The sequence below is a fragment of the Lithobates pipiens genome, unplaced genomic scaffold (assembly GCF_037356315.1).
Source record: "Lithobates pipiens isolate NorthernLeopardFrog02 unplaced genomic scaffold, aLitPip1_a1.2 Scaffold_8, whole genome shotgun sequence".
In the NCBI taxonomy this organism is placed as follows: domain Eukaryota; kingdom Metazoa; phylum Chordata; class Amphibia; order Anura; family Ranidae; genus Lithobates; species Lithobates pipiens.
The window spans coordinates 539,999,453-540,016,183 of NW_027507903.1; the positions used below are offsets into that span (position 1 = coordinate 539,999,453).

General features: G+C 42.7%; 1 protein-coding gene across 3 annotated transcripts in view; it reads left to right on the top strand.

Annotated features, from left to right (window-relative positions):
• Window positions 1-16,731, top strand: part of STAMBP (STAM binding protein) — a 34,053-nt gene that overhangs the window by 863 nt on the left and 16,459 nt on the right. For all 3 annotated transcript variants that reach the window (XM_077469702.1, XM_077469705.1, XM_077469703.1), the window contains exon 2: window positions 14,346-14,567. In XM_077469702.1, the coding sequence (XP_077325828.1) occupies window positions 14,365-14,567 (203 nt within the window). In that variant the 5' untranslated portion in view covers window positions 14,346-14,364. The remainder of the gene's footprint in view (window positions 1-14,345; window positions 14,568-16,731) is intronic.

Genomic DNA, 16,731 nt, shown 5'->3' on the forward strand with positions numbered 1-16,731 from the left:
CTTTTGCAGGTATAGTTATGTACAACATTAAAAATAAGTGTCTATACTGTTTAAAATCCAGCAATACACTGTCTCACCCTGCTATGCACATGCTCAGTTGCTCTCCATTTTTAGGCACTGCTGAGTTTGTAGAGGCCGCTCTGCTAACAGCCTTAAAGCGGACTTAAACCCTCCTATCCTTTACAGCCAAGGAAGCTGCTTCTGTTTGATCTGCAACTCCCATGGTGATGCATGTGATCAGTTATGACATCAGCCATTTGATGGTTTGAAAGTTTGGTTGAGGACACACCAGCAGATGTGACAGCAATCCCAGCATTTCAGGAATGTAACTTAAATTGATGGCTTTAGTTCCGCTTTATGATTTACTGCTGCTCAGGGGCTCTGGGCTTCAGCAAAATTGCAGCCTCCAGCAAGAAGAAACAGTAGCCATGCTGGAGGCAATTTACAGCACACCCTAATGTTGGTAGCCCAATTATTAATGTGGAAGGTATTATGGCTGCAACTAATGATTATTTTCATAATCGATTAGTTGGCCGATTATTGTTTTGATTAATCGGTTAATAACTTTTTTTTAAAAAAGTGGGTCAAATTGACGTTCATTTTCAACCACAGTGACGGGAAAGTTTAGAAATAATAGAAAACTTCTTAGTCAAAGGAATTTTCAGACAGTGTATGTGGTTTTCGCTGAGAAATTGCTTTCATTTTAAAAACAAAATGTTAAAAACAAGTGAAAATTTCAAACAAAATTCTTTCATTCAGCGAATGTACAGAGATTTTTCGTCTGAATATTCTCATCTGAAAATTGATCCATGTGGCCAGCATAAGGCTTGGTACACACCTATGCAGTTTTCTTTTGATCTGTTTCTGTAGTGCTTTTTTGCTGTACGTTTTGATTTTTGCGCACGTGATTTTACTGCAATTTGTATTTTTTGGGCAGATTAAAAAACACAAATTGATGCAAAAATGCATTACATGCTTTTCTGCAGCTTCTCCATTGAAGTATATTGAACCAATAAAGAACCATTTTGCGTTAAAAGTCCCTGACCCTTTCAGATGTGAACGTGTCCCATAGGAAACCATGTAAATGAACTGTAGTGCATTTCTGTAAAAAGCACCAATAAACGCATAGATGTGAACCAGGTCTAAGACGTTTAGTAACATAATGGGGTTAAAAAAACTAAAATTAGCCCTTTATAGTAGAAAAATAAAAAATTAGATAATCACTACTGTAAGGGGTTCTTTTTTTTTTTTTTTTTTTTTTTTTTTTTTTTTTTTTTTACTGTAGAATAGTGAACAATATTTACAGTAGCAATTATTTGCTCTTTTTGTACTATAAAGGGCTCTTTTTTTTTTTTTAACCCGATTGTTACTGGCCTATTAATCGATTATGAAAATACTAATCGATTAATTTTTCAATGTTCCGATTTTAAAGCGGTATTAAACCTAAAAGCAGACATCTATTATTATAGTGAAGCTTACCAATCCTTAGATGTGATGACTGCATCCGTATTATTTCTTAGGCTCTCTTTTATTAAAAAATTGGTGTATATCGCGCTGACATGTATCAAAAAGCAGCCAGCACAACACTAAGACAAGTGTAAATGAAAAGATATGTGAAAGATAACCTTTTGTGCAGTGCTCAAAAATTCATGATGATATAAATTCATATGTATACAAACTAATATAATGTGAAATGATCTCACAATAAAAACAGTGACAAGTGATGTGAAATTCACAACCAAACTAAAGTCCATGTTCCATCATATAAAGTTTATTAACCACTTCAATACCGGACACTTATACACCTTCCTGCCCAGACGAATTTTGAGCTTTCAGCTCTGACGCACTTTGAATGACAATTGCGCGGTCATGCTACACCGTACCCAAGCTAAATTTTTATCATTTTGTTCCCACAAATAGAGCTTTCTTTTTGGTGGTATTTGATCACCTCTGGGATTTTTACAACAAATAAGAAAAGGCCGAAAATTTTGAAAAAAAATTAATTCTTTTTTGTTTCAGTTACAAAACTTTGTAAATAAGTATGTTTTCTCCTTCACTGATGGGCACTGACGGGGCTGCAGTGACTGGCACTGATGGGCACCAATGAAGTGGCACTGATATGCGACACAGGCACATATAGGCACTGATAGGTGGCACGGATTGTCATGGATAGGGGGCACTGATGGGCGGCATGGATGGGCACTGATGGGCAGTACAGATGGGCATTGTAGTGTACAGTATTGTAGGGATGGATGCCAATCAGTGCCAAACAATAATGCATGGCAATCAGTGATGCCCATTGTGGGCACTGACTGGCATCCATTGTGGGCACTGACTGGCACCCCTGGTGGTCTGGTGGCATCCCTGGTGGTCCAGTGAGGGCATCCTTGGGGGGGGGGGGGGGCTGTGCTGATAATTGATCAGCACAGACCCCCCCTGTCAGAGGAGCAGCCGATCGGCTCTCTTCTACTTGCGTCTGACAGATGCGAGTGAGGAAAAGCCGATCACCGGCTCTTCCTATTTACACTGTGATCAGCCGTGATTGGACACGGCTGATCACATGGTAAAGAGATTGTAGTTGCGGTGTGTCAGACTGACACACCGCAACAACGATTGCCGCGATGCGCGCCTCCGTGGGCGCGCAGCGGCTTAATATCCTGATCATGTCATATGACGTCCGGTCAGGATATTAAAACCACTTTGCCACCGTAATTTTACTATATGGCGGGCAGCAAGTGGTTAAACCATGAATATAACAGTCCTTGGATAAACAGTGAAAACAGATTATATAGCCACAAGGGGGATTCCACGTGACATCAGTGTTGAAGTGAGGACTGACAATAAAACCACCACCGGTTAGTGAGGAGGCTTACCGGAGTGGGAGGACTTAAGTCAACAAGGCATATGATGTAAACACCAAGGTATGGGATCTCCATGTCTGGGTTTCAGATCAAGATGGGAGGCGGTCCAATTGGGCAAGAAATGTCCCAGAGGAGCAGCCAACTTGTCAGACCAAATCCTCTCAGATGTTCAAAATAGCATGACCAAAAAAGAAAATACTCCACATAGTCTGAATCGGTGTAGACATAGAAATTTATTAAAAAATTGGACACACTCATTTTTGGAAAGTGGATCGAGTGCTTGAAAATATAAGGTTTTTGGGTAACGCAGTGACATCAGCAGGGGACGAGCCCTGCTGATGTCATTGCGTTACCCACAAACCTTATATTTTCAAGCGCTCGATCCACTTTCCAAAAATTAATGTGTCCAATTTTTTAATAAATGGAGCCCAGACTGGAGGTCCCATACCTTGGTGTTTACACCATATGCCTTGTTGACTCACTGAGCATATGCTCATTTAAGTCCTCCCACTCTGGTAAGTCTCCTCACCAACCGGTGGTGGTTTTATTGTCTGTGTCTTCTAGGGCTGCAACTAACAATTATTTTCATAATCGATTAGTTGGCCGATTATTGTTTCAATTAATTGGTTAATAACCTTAAAAAAAAGTCGGTCAAATTGATGTTCATTTTCAACCACAGTGATGGGAAAATTTGGAAATAATAGAAAACTGCTTCCTCAAAGGAATTTTCAGACAGTGTATGTTGTTTTCATTCAGAAATTACATTAATTTTAAAAACAGAATGTTAAAAACAATTGAAAATTTCAAACAAAATTCTTTCAGGGAATTTTTCGTCTGAATATTCTCATCTGAAAATTGATCCATGTGGCCAGCATAAGGCTCGGTACACACCTATGCAGTTTGCTTTTGATCTGTTTCTGCAGTGCTTTTTGCTGTGTGTTTTTGATTTCTGCACATGTGATTTTACTGCAATTTGCATTTTTTTGGGGCAGATTAAAAAACGCAAATTGCTTCAAAAATGCATTACATGCTTTTCTGCAGCTTCTCCATTGAAGTATATTGAACCAAAGAAGCACCATTTTCCGTTTAAAAGTCCCTGACCCTTTCCAAATACGCAGCGGCTGAAAAAAAGCACAGATATGAACGTGTCCCATAGGAAACCATGTAAATACATAATGGGATTAAAAAGACTACATTTAGCCCTTTTTATAGTAAAAAAAAAAAAAAAAAAAGCAGATAATCACTACTTTAAGGGGTTACTTTTTTATTTTTTTTTACTGTAGAACTGTGAAAGTAATATTTACAGTAGCAATTATTTGCTCTTTTTGTACTATAAAGGGCTCGTTTTTTAGCTTTTTAACCCAGTTATGTTACTGGCCGATTAATCGATTATGTAATCAATTAATTTCATAATCGATTCGTCTTTTCAGCCCTAGTGTCTTCACTTCAACACTGATGTCACGTGGAATCCCCTTTCTGGTTATATAATCTGTTTTCACTGTTTATCCAAGGACTGTTATGTTTATGGTTTAAAAATCTTTATATGATGGAACATGGACTTTAGTTTGGCTGTCTTGCAGATCTAGCAGTTTAGCCGGCCATAGATGGAATGATTTTCTTTCCTACAACCACGGGTTGCAGGAAAGAAAATTGCTTCATTCCACCATGAACACTGTCAGTGTTGCTGGGGGATTCCCTTCCGTGGAGCTATTGTGTTCTCCCTGTGTGGGGATCCCACATAGTGATTATTATTAGCGGTTATAGCCACTGGCAAAAATCACGCAAAAAATCCAACTAGCTGGTTGTACCCAAGCTGATCGATGGATCAACCTGGATACAGTTGGCCTTCCCATACATGGTTCGACTGCCCAGTTCCAGCTGAGATTCGAACAGTCTATGGCAGGCTTTAGAGGGCTGAGACAAACCATCTACCACTGACAGGGGCTTACATTGATCAGCTTTATATCAATTTATCAGCTCCTGAAAATAGGGTTTTCAGCATTTTGCCAATAGACAAAAAAAGGTGCCGATAATGTAGAGCTGCACGATTCTTTTCATTAAAGTATTTTTTCCCAAAAATTGCATTTTAAATACCGCTGCACAAATACGGTGTGACATTTAAAATATTGCAATGACCGCCATTTTATTCTCTAGGGTCTCTGCTAAAAAAATAAATAAAAAATATTTGTGGGTACTAAGTAATTTTCTAGCAGCAAATACTGCTTTTAACTTGTAAGCAACATGTGCCAGAAAAAGACTTTGATTGTAAAGTCTTGTTTTGTTATTTAAATTTTTTTTTTTTATACTTCGCTGCTATGTTGCAGTGGATCTGCACAGAGCAGTCTGCATCCTCCTCTTCTCGGGGTCCCTCTTCAACTTTCCTGGCCCCTTCCCACTGTTGGGTGCCCCCACAGCAAGCAGTTTGCTATGAGGGCACCCAAGCCGAGTCACAGCTCCCTGTGTCCATTCAGACATGGAGCTGCAGCCCAGCTCAGCCCCACCCTCTTGCTATTCTTATTCTTATTGGCCGACTGACTTTGACAGCAGTGGGAGCCAATGGCGCTGTGCTGCTGTCTCAGCCAATGAGGAGCGGAGTCCTGTATGACTGATACATCGCTAGAGCTAGAGGGACCTCTGTTAAGTATGGGGGGGGGGGGGGAGGTGGGCTGCTGCACACAGAAGGCTTTTTAAAACCTTCTGACTTTACAACCCATTTAACCACTTGCTTACTGGGCACTTAAACCTCCTTCCTGCCCAGACCAATTTTCAGCTTTTAGAACTGATGCACTTTGAATGACAATTGCGCGGTCATACAACACTGAACCCGAATGACATTTTTATCATTTTTTTTTCACACAACTACAGCTTCTTTTGGCGGTATTTAATCACCGCTGGGGGTTTTTATTTTTTGCTAAACAGAAAAAAGATGGAAAATGTTGAAAAAACAAAAACTCATGTTTCATAGTTTTGTTATAAAATTTTGCAAACGGGTAATTTTTCTCCTTCATTGATATGCGCTGATGAGGCGCCACTGATGGGCACTAATAAGCTGCACTGGTGGGCACTGCTAGGCACAGATAAGGTGGCACTGAAGGGCCCTGATAGGTACCACTGATAGGCATCACTGTATATGAGGCACTGATGGGTGGCACTGTTGTGCACTGGTAGGTGGCACAGATTAGCTGGTGGCAGCTCTCCTTGATTGGGACTGATGTTCCTCTGACAGCTGCAAAGAGAAAAAATAGCCGATTACCGGTTCTGTTTACATCACATGATCAGCTGTCAATGGCTGACAGCTGATCACATGGTAAGGGGTCAGGATTGACCCCTTACTCCAATCTGTGATCAGCTGAGTCTCATAGACTCTCTGCTCACAGAGCTCACACCCTGCAGGGGGCGCGCAGGCCACTCGGACCTCAATAGAGGTACTTCTGGCAAAGTGGTCTGAGCTGGAGCCGTCATTTGGCTATAGCACGGATCTGAAGCAGTTAAAGTGGATATAAACCCTCACCTATACCCAGTGAAGTGAACAGCCTCAGATGATACATAGGGATGAAACAAATCTCCATACATAAGTTTTTTTTTTTTATATGTATATTGTCTGTCTTCAGCTTTATATATTCTTTGGAACGTTCAGATCGTGTTAGGAGATTTTCTCTTCCTGTTCAACACTGCAGTGAAGCCTGGGCATACAGTTAAAGCGGTTCTGCACTCATAATAATACATTTGCCCATTCTGTTGCCTCTAGACCGTACATTTGATAATGCCACATGTTTTATTTTATTTTTTATTAATCTACCTTTTGTAATTCGTAGTATTTGATTTTCCTCCCCTGCGGCGATGGGCGGTCTCTTGCGAGGATCAGCATCATTTCCCGCTGAAGCCCGCACTGTCTCCTGGGATCTCGTCCAAGTAATCCCAGGAGACATTGCGGCTAATGCAACCGAAATCTCGCGTGATTTCGCCTATTACAGCCGAAATCTCGCGAGATTTCGGTTGCATTAGCCGCAATGTCTCCTGGGATTACTTGGACGAGATCCCAGGAGACAGTGCGGGCTTCAGCGGGAAATGATGCTGATCCCCGCAAGAGACCGCCCATCGCCGCAGGGGAGGAAAATCAAATACTACGAATTACAAAAGGTAGATTAATAAAAAAAAAAAAAAAAACATGTGGCATTATCAAATGTACGGTCTAGAGGCAACAGAATGGGCAAATGTATTATTATGAGTGCAGAACCGCTTTAAGACAGCTGATTGGAGGAAAGGCACACAACCCCTCTCCTCATAGGTAGAGACTTTCAGATCTGTTTGTTTGAATAGTTCAGGGCTCTACTAATCTATTTATAGCATCCTCCCCAACACTAAACTCTGGCTGCTTTTATTACATGTGACGGAGAATTTGTCAGAAGACGGAGCAGGAGATGGCTATGGGACATAGTGCTTTGAAGAGAGATAAGAATACACTGCAGATATGTGCCCAGCTCAAATTTCATGATTCGGGCATTACATCCACTTTAAGTGGTTAAACTGATCTCATTTGCAGACTGAAGTTCATCCCTTTGATCTAAAACAGAGGTGCCCAACCAGTGGCCTGGGGGCCACATGTGGCCCGCAGAGCCTTCTGATGTGGCCCGTGACCTCCTGCTCTGGGATGGCGGGTTGGCAAGTACAGATTGTGGGTTGCCGACCCACCATCCCAGAGCAAGAGTTTTGTGAATGAAGCCGGCAGTAGAGGAAGCAAGTGGTTGCGGAGCAGAGTTGCATAAGCTGACCTGAATGGAAGGTCTGTTGTTAAAAGGTAAGTTTATTACTAAAATCAGTGTGTATATGGGCATATTTAGGCTGCTTTCAAACCGATCTGCAGGTGCAGCACAGAACACCTGCAGGTTACCTGCACTGAGCCATAGACTTCTGCTATTACCTGCGGGTTTGGTGCACCTCAGCGTGGGTAAACCACAGTGCGTCAGTGTGAAAGCAGTCTTTGGCTACTTTTGACACGATCGGTTCCTACACGATCAGAACATCCGTTCACCTTTATTGAACCACAGATGTAAACGGACTTGTGGCCATTTACACCCATCTACCTCCATTCCGATAAAAAAAAAAAAAAAAAAAAAAGACGGAAGGAGGGATGGAGATCCCTCCCCTTCCATCTGGGCAGATCTTATCTGAGGGCTGTGTCTGTGTCAGCTCTGCATATGCAGACTGTCATCCATCTGTTCATTGTGGCTCGTGACTAGTTACCAAGTTGCTTAAGTGACCCTCACGCTTCAAAAGGTTGGACACCCCTGATCTAAAAGAACCAAATTATACAATGTTTCTTTTTATCTGTCAGCGCTGAGCAATGTTGTGATGAACTTTGCTGGCTGCTTCTTTTTTATTTTGACAGCTGTGAGTGCGAATGACTCTGCACTTGAATCGTGGAAATGCTGGATTAAGATCGTGAAGGGGGGGGAGGGGGGTAAATCGAGATCTTGATTTTTATTTTTTTTAACGATTAATCGTACAGGTCTGTGATGATGGCATGCAGGGCGTCCCATAGGCTTCAAAGCAAAAACACCCCCTAGTGACTTTGAAGCAAAGATGTCAGTGAAATAAATTACATTTATTTTTATTTATTTTTAGCCAAGTGCATCCTGAATTTTCTGTTTCGGCACTGGAATTTACATTTGGATGCACCATGATCAGCTTTTATGTATTCATGTTAAAACCTTCATCCCAAAAGAGATAAAACCGATGCTGTAACTGCACTGTGAACTGAAGTTTGGCCACCATGTTGGATGCAGAAGTCGGCTCTGGCTTCCTGAGGAACCACAGCTGGCTCCCCACTGTGTAAGTGTGAACTCACATGAAGCTTTGTGAATGGTCACTCTGCCTCAAGGGACATGTGTCATGTCCCAGGAGGGTGCAGGGGAAAGGACACCATCCTCTCCTATCAATAAAAATCAGTACTTGCTCGAGTTTTTTTCTAGAGGCTCTTACGTATTCGGGAGTCTAAGCACATGTGTTCTATTTGATTTTAGGTTAATGTTCAGCTAGGTAGGATAAGAGAAGTGAAGACGTATGCAGATCACTAGAGACAGCAAGGAAATTATGTATTGAGTGTCGGGCATGAAAGAGTTAACTAAAACACTCCCTGTGTAAACAGAATAAATCTGCAGATGCTGAACCATTCATTGTTTTCCCCATTGACCATTACCACCATTTTTCCTCCTTCCTCTGTTGGAAGGGTAGAGATCAACATAGCATATGATCGCAGTGATGACCAATCACAGCGATTACATGCCTCTCAGATCTGTTCGGTACAGTGTCTTTGTGTACTGAGCTGTCTATTGATTACCAGGCCGGAATGGCCACCCAATGGCTATTTATCCAATGTTTGTAAGGTATTTCACCTCTTGTGGACCGCCCGCCCAATATATACTGCAGACAGGTGGCCTGTGCAGGCACCGCGACGTACGTCGCTTGTTTCCCTGCAAGGCAGGGGATAAAAACTGGCACATCCCTTTAGTAAAAGCACCAAACAGTAAACGCACTGTTAGGCACACATTTACCCCTTTGATTGTCCTAGATGTTGACTCCTTCCCAGCGTCTGTCATTAGTACAGTGACAGTGCATATTACTGCATATATATACAGGTAGCTGCTTGCTATGGGGCAATAATAAGAACTTTTCCCACCAGGTCAAGAAATGTGTTGTCAAAGGTTAAAATGAGGTCCTCTAGGCACTTACCTTAGTTTTTGTTTCCTTCATCCAGGAGATAAGTTGGCTGGTGCGGGGAGCCTAGATCTGTAGGCAGTCCTGGTGATGGTGGATCTTTCCTCACTACTCCTGCCGCCTTTTATTGCGGCGGTGGACCTGAATGTGTGCCCCTAAGATCTCTCATTATGGGCAGGGGGAGACCGTTCCCTTCCTCTGTTCTGTGCTTATTGAGGGTCTTGATGGGGATGAGACAGCCCTTTGCAGAAATCCCCATTAGGTGTGTTCAGGAGTGAACCATGCTGGGCTCTTTTTTATTTTTTTTGGTGGGGGGAGGCGTTGTCCTATTTAAAGCAGGCGTCTTTAAAATTTCTAAACAAAGGGCCAGTTTACTGTCCTTCAGAGTTGAAGGGGTCACCGGACTGTGGTCAGTGGGAGTAGTAAAGGTTCTGATGTCAGTGGGAATAAACCATGCACATCACTGGTGCCGGTGGGAGGAATTGTGCCCCCCATCTTTGGTGTCATTGGGCCGAATAAAATTGAGCAAAGGGCCACAGTTTGGAGACCACTGCTTTTGAAACAAGTTCAAAGTGCCACCAGCCCTCCTCCATATATTCAGCTGTGCCACCCCTAACACTTCCACTCTGCCTACCTGCTGAAACTATGAATTGGATACAGTTGTGCAGATATTGCATATTATTATAAATTGCAGATGTCACCATTTTTGTTCTATAGGCCATCTTCTTAGAATTAAAAATGATCATCCGTAAAAAAGTCACTGAAAGCTTTATCAATGCTTTGTGAACATATGGAGGGACAATTATCAAGTAAATATGTGAAAAATTGGACACACGTCTATTACAAATCAGGCTGCCATGAGCTTGATTTCACCCCGTGCCTGCCATGCTGTATATAAGCTTACGATGGTAGACAAGTGATTAAATAACACACCTGCACCATGTTTGATAATGCAGCGCACCACAATGCACAGAACGTTCACATCTGTTGATTGTAGCGTGCAATAATACAGGTGTATCTCTACCTGTTGTGTATGTGCTTTGGCTGATTGACAGCTAACGTATACAGGAAGTTACCTTGCGTGTAAAATGCCAGTTTTACTGCACATTACCACATTGCATAGATCTGAATCTGGACTTCAATTTATTGTAAAGCCACTCTCTAAAATCCCATGTGAGCTTTCACATGTTAATGTCATTTCAAAAGAAGTTTTCAGGCTTTTTAAATCTTTTCATTAAAATAATAGTTTCTGCCATGAAGATCCTTGTTCAAGGACTCGCTGTTATAGGGTGACAACTGTCTCCCACTTGTGCGCCTGCATTGTTACCCTGTGGTGCTGGTACTGGCACACAGTGCGCAGTCATGATTAAAATTTCACTAACAGAACAATGATTTGCATGTTGTCAGGAAGTGGCTAAAAGAGACCAGAGGAGATCAGCAGGGCTAAAGTGGGAAAATAAGGTGAAAACCATGTCTTAAAGCTGTCATTAAAGCGGAGGTCCACCCTAAAATGGACCTCCGCTCATCGGAATCCCCCCCCCCCCCTCCGGCGCCACAATTGGCACCTTTCAGGGGGGAGGGGGTGCAGTTACCTGGATAATCCAGGTAACTGCACCCACTTCCGGGATAGCTGTCTGCGGAAAGGGGCGTAGATTACGCCCCTTTCCGCAACTGCCCGCCCCTTTGCGCAAGTGCCCCGCTGCCTGCTGGGAAACGCACAGTTCCCAGAGGCAGCGGGGACCGTCCGGATTGCGCCGCGCGGCTCGCGCATGCGCAGTAGGGAACCGGGAAATGAAGCCGAAAAGGCTCCATTTCCTGATGCCCATACCCAAGATGGCGGCGGCAGGACCCGACAGACGACCTAGCGATCGGCTTCGGGTGCCGACATCGCGGGCGCGCTGGACAGGTAAGTGTCACTATTTTAAAAGTCAGCAGCTGCAGTATTTGTAGCTGCTGGCTTTTAAAAAAAAAAAAAAAAACGCGGAGTCCCGGTGGACTCCCGCTTTAAACCCAACAGCAAGCTTTTATTATATTGCAGCTTCCAGTTCTTAGATGTGGCATCTGCATTTGTTTTTGTTTTTTTTTTAGTCTTTCCTTCCTTTATTTTCACCTGGTGTCCTGGCCAGTAAATCTGCTCAACAGAACAAGCTCTCCTGCAAATGTAGAAGTTTCAGGGATGAGACAAACCATTTACCACGGATGTACTACAGAAGGTGTGTGTTACCAGCCAGATCACCAGGTGAAAATAGAAGGTAAAAGCCGAGAGAAAAATTAGAAAACGAATGCAGTCATCAAATCTAATGCTTGGTAAGCTGCAATATATTACATTTTTGGGTTCTAAAAAAGAATATAGGAATATTAGGGTACACAGTGCTTTAGCAAACTAATTCTGCAGTAGGTGAAACAAATGACAGATCTCATCTGATGCAACAGCACCATGAAATCTAAGGCTGTGTATTCTGACTGCCTAGAAATTTGAATAGAAATACTCCCTATGAGATTATTCTACACGTTTCCTTGTCGGCCTAACTTGTTATACTGCCCCAGAAGGCTTTCTGATAGATGGGTGCGCTCATACTTCCAGCTGATGAACTCTCCCTGAATAGACACATTGTTATCATGTGAGGATTTGCTAATGAGAGAGAAGGTCACTTCTTGCAACTTATACCGTACTAGATGATGTAATACAAGGAAAACCATATCATGTCATATGTAAGCTGGCTGCAGTAACTTTGGTGTACTATAGAAGACTGGCATAATATGATATGATTTTACCTCCTAATTTTTTTTTATGTAGCTGATCTTTCAAAGAGTTGTGCATCAAAAGCAACTCTTTTTGTTAAAACAGTTTAAAGTGACACTAAGGCTGGGTTCACACTATAGCGATGCGGGAACGCCGCGAATCCGCGGCGTTTTCCCGCATCGCATACCTCTCGCCGGCAGTTCACACTGCCCTATGCGGACGGCTGGGAGTGTCAATGATACGTTAATGACACCCCCAGATCTGTCCGCATATCGCAGTGCGATCTGCACACTCGCACAGGAATCGGATCGCATGGTGTGAACACCCATGCGATCCGATTCTGCTGCGGACCAAAAAAAGGGTCCTGTGCGAGTTTGCTGCGGGAGCGATGCGAATTCAGCCATACTATCTGTATGGCTGAACTCGCATCGCTACGGAGATCGGATGTGATTTGCACTGCAGTGCGGTGCGAATCACATCCGGATCTCCCCCCGCAGCAGTGTGAACACACGATCAGACTTTTTGACAACAAACATGCAAATTGGCTGTTTTGGAGCAACATCCAACCGTGTGTACGCTCCATCGGACAAACTTTTTCGGTTTTCATCTGACTTTTGTTGGCTGTGCGAACGGACAAACTTTCTGGCAACAAAAGTCAGATGGAGCAAAGTCTGATCGTGTGTACAGAAAACCATCGGACTTGTACAAACAGGCATGCTCAGAACCAATGCAAAAGATCAGACAACAATACAGAAGTTGACCAAAAGTGGCGGTAAAGAGCAGAAAAACCACATGATTTGGTGAAAGTTGGCTGAAAAAGTCCTGCTGTGTGTATGCAATACAAGTTCTCGGCCGACGCTCTTTGTACAAAAATCCACAGGAAAGTTTGTACAAAGTCCGATCGTGTGTATGAGGCTTAAGACAGTATAGTAATTTTCCAAAAATAATCCATACACATCCACTACTTAAAGCAGAACTTCATTTCAAAAAGTGACGTCCCACAATGGTTCGTTTTTACTACTGCTTTAAAGGTTAGTGGTAACTGTTAGCTTTCTAGCCCTAACAATTACCGCCCCCCCCCCTATCCATACATTCAGCCCCCTAATTTACATACAGGGCGCTGGACGCATGGGGTTTTTTTTTTTTCTTTTTGAAGCACGTGAAGCTCTAATAAGCTTCAAAAAGGGGTGGGCTTGTGTGACAATAGCAAATTAATATTCGTTATTGTCTCCCTCATTCTCCCTCCAGCCAATAAGGAAGCCCCTATTGACCACTACTGTTTCTGTGTGGTTGGGAGGAGACTGTGTCTCTCTGCTCGCTGGAGAATCGTTCAGAGCAGCCCTGCCCCTAACCCTATGGACACATAAAAGTGTCACTACTTTGATGTGACTTTAATGCTACTTAAGTGCCAGAGCATCAAAGTCGCACTCCATGAAGAGAACAGTCATACTTTCCCATTAGCCAAAAGATAAAAGCATCAAAAACGCAATACTTGTGTTTTTTGGGGCGGGTCCATTGAAGTCTATAACACGCAAAACACAATCTGCTGTGGGAAAATAGTCCCTGACCGTTTCCAAAAAATGCACCTGGTTAAAACACACATATGGGAACTAGATCCCTAGGAAACCATGTTAAATGTACTGTAGTGCGTTTCTGCAAAACGCACAAAAACATAGGTGTGAACCAATGAAAAGTGAGCAATGTCCTTTCAGAAATATACATTGCAGAAAGAACTCTTCTGATCAAGAGCAAGATGAACTATCATGATCTTATTGAAGGGATGGTTACAGACATGTTAGCTTTGTATATTGGTTGCACTCCCTGTGAAGTCAAGTAGACATACGTATTACTTGGTTTCTTATTGCAGTATCTGCATTTAGAAGTTGTTCTTTAAATCTATATTTAGTTATCTTTTTTTTCCCTTTGTCAAACCTACAGAAATCAATCAATTACCTCCAATTTAATTTCACTTATTGGCGGGACTCTGATGGTTTGGTCATCTCATCTGTTTTTCTGGTTCTCAGGCTCTTCCATTGATCCATCATGCCAGAGCACAGCGATGCCAGCCTGCCCCCGGAAGAGAGGCTACGGGCTTTGGTACAGAAGGGGACATCCGTGGACGTGAATGATGACATTCCACTGAAGCGCTACTACCGATCTGGGGTAGAATTGATCCGTATGGCCATTGTGTACACAGGTGAAGGCAATACAGAACACGCTTTTATCTTGTACAACAAATATATCACGTAAGTCAAGCTTTCTGCTTAAAAGGAAAACAGTCTAAATGGTGTGTATTATTTTGCATTTATTTCCTCAAACAGGCTGTAATTGGGTCTCTCTTTTCATTTGTCTTATTTGATAACTTGTCAAAATACAATATAATACATTCCCTATGTGTATGCTATACTGAAGAGACGTTGGGATAGATTTCCTGAAACTGGTCCACTCGGAATCGGCTTCTAATTTGTGGTATGCACTCAAAGATCAGGATCCCCTGTTTTTACCATTTCTGATGGCCTATGGTATGCAACTAGGCCACTTCTGGTCCCTGTATTCAACTTTTTATTACTTTAATTTTATTGCAGGGCAGAGGGAGGGGGTGGCTACCCTGCTTTACCTTAAGTTGCCCGAAAATGTATTTAATGGCCTGTACACATAAGATGATTGGATGAAAAATTTGGTACAACAAAAGATCGGCCGTTAGTATAGTGCGTTCGGCAGCCTATTCCGGCTTTTCAGATGACAAAAAAGTAGGTGCAGGCTGGAAATTTTTTATCGTCGGTGAACATAACGTCTGATTTTCATTTCATTTGTACAGTAATTGTACGAAAATATTTGAATAGAAAAAAAAAGTGCCTGCATAGAACAACCCTACACTTCTTCTACTACGTTAGTACGTAGCTACATTTGCCTTTTATTGGGTGAGAATTTTCATGCAAGTCTATACCATTCCGATTACGTCATGATATGACGATTATGCACTCTTGTGAAAAATCAAACGATTGGTGTCCGGTTTACAAAACTTAAAGGTTAGGTTCACCTTTTAAATAAAATAAGCAAATGCACTTTTTATTTTTTATTTTTCTTGGGAGCCTGTAAAGCATTGCACTAGCGATCAGTAGATCTTAGGTGCAATGTCAGGCTCCTACAGACTGTCAGTTGTTGCCGTTTGCCCCTGCCTCTTAGCCCTTGTACACACAGTCGGAGATTCCGACAACCAAATCCGTCGGAGTAATTCCGATGGATTAATTCCGGAAGAGGTCCGGAAGTGATGTTGCATACACACGGTCGGACTAAGTTGTCGGAAAATCCGATTGTACATAACGTGATGACGTTATTTCGTTACGACGGGATTACGTTCAGGCTAGTAGCCAATAGCTTTGGTCTAGGAATTTGATCTGAGCATGCGTGGCACTTTGTCCGTCGGAGTAGGCTACACGTGATCGGAGTATGTCCGATAGGAGCATTTTGTCGGAAAATTTTACCGGCAAGTTGGAAAACTTGGTCCGTCGGATATTCCGACGGAAATAGTCCGATGCAGTCCACACACAGTTGGAATATCAGACAAAATGGTCCGATAGGAAACATTCCATCAGAATCTCCGACCGTATGTACAAGGGCTAATACAGGCAGGCAGTTAGTTCCATCCAGGAACATTTAATGAACTACAAGGATGGTCATCAGTGCCCTTGCAGTCAATTGAGAGCTACAAGCTGTCAGCCATAAAGGCTGTCGATACTTGTAGTCTATTCATTTGCAGAACTGAATTACGCAGATGTGTGGCTCCCCCACACAGCTGTGCTCTTTTCCAATTGCGACAGCAGGTGAAGGGAGAAGATCCTCAGCCTGCTGTCACAAGCAGGGGGGATCGAGGGGAGAACCGCAGAAGCGGTTGGGCAAATTCATGCCACCAACATGCATTCCAGATATGTTTTTGCTTACAGTTCACACTACAAATCTCACTCCAGATGCATTTCTGCATGCGCATTTTTGATGCATTTTCAATGCATTCTAGTGCATTTTTCCCCCTCTTGTGTTTTTTTTTTTACCCAAGATTTTCTGGGTTTTGTTCTTCATATGACGCGTTTTTAATGAGTTTAGATGTGTTCCAATGCATTCCTGTGCATTTTTTTTTTAAATGTGTTTTTGCCGCGTTCTAGTACAGTTCTGTGCAGAAAACATGCAGGTTTCTAATTTATTTTTATTTTTTTCCTGCACTGTAACTGACTGCACTGGTGTGAACTATGCCATTTGATCCCATATAATCTACTGTAACCTCCGCTCATCTGATCCCCCCCCCCCCCACTCCGGTGCCACAACTGACACCTTTCAGGGGGGAGGGGGGTGCAGATACATAGGTCCCCGGAGACCATTTATGATGCGCAGTGCGACTCGCGCATGTGCAGTAGG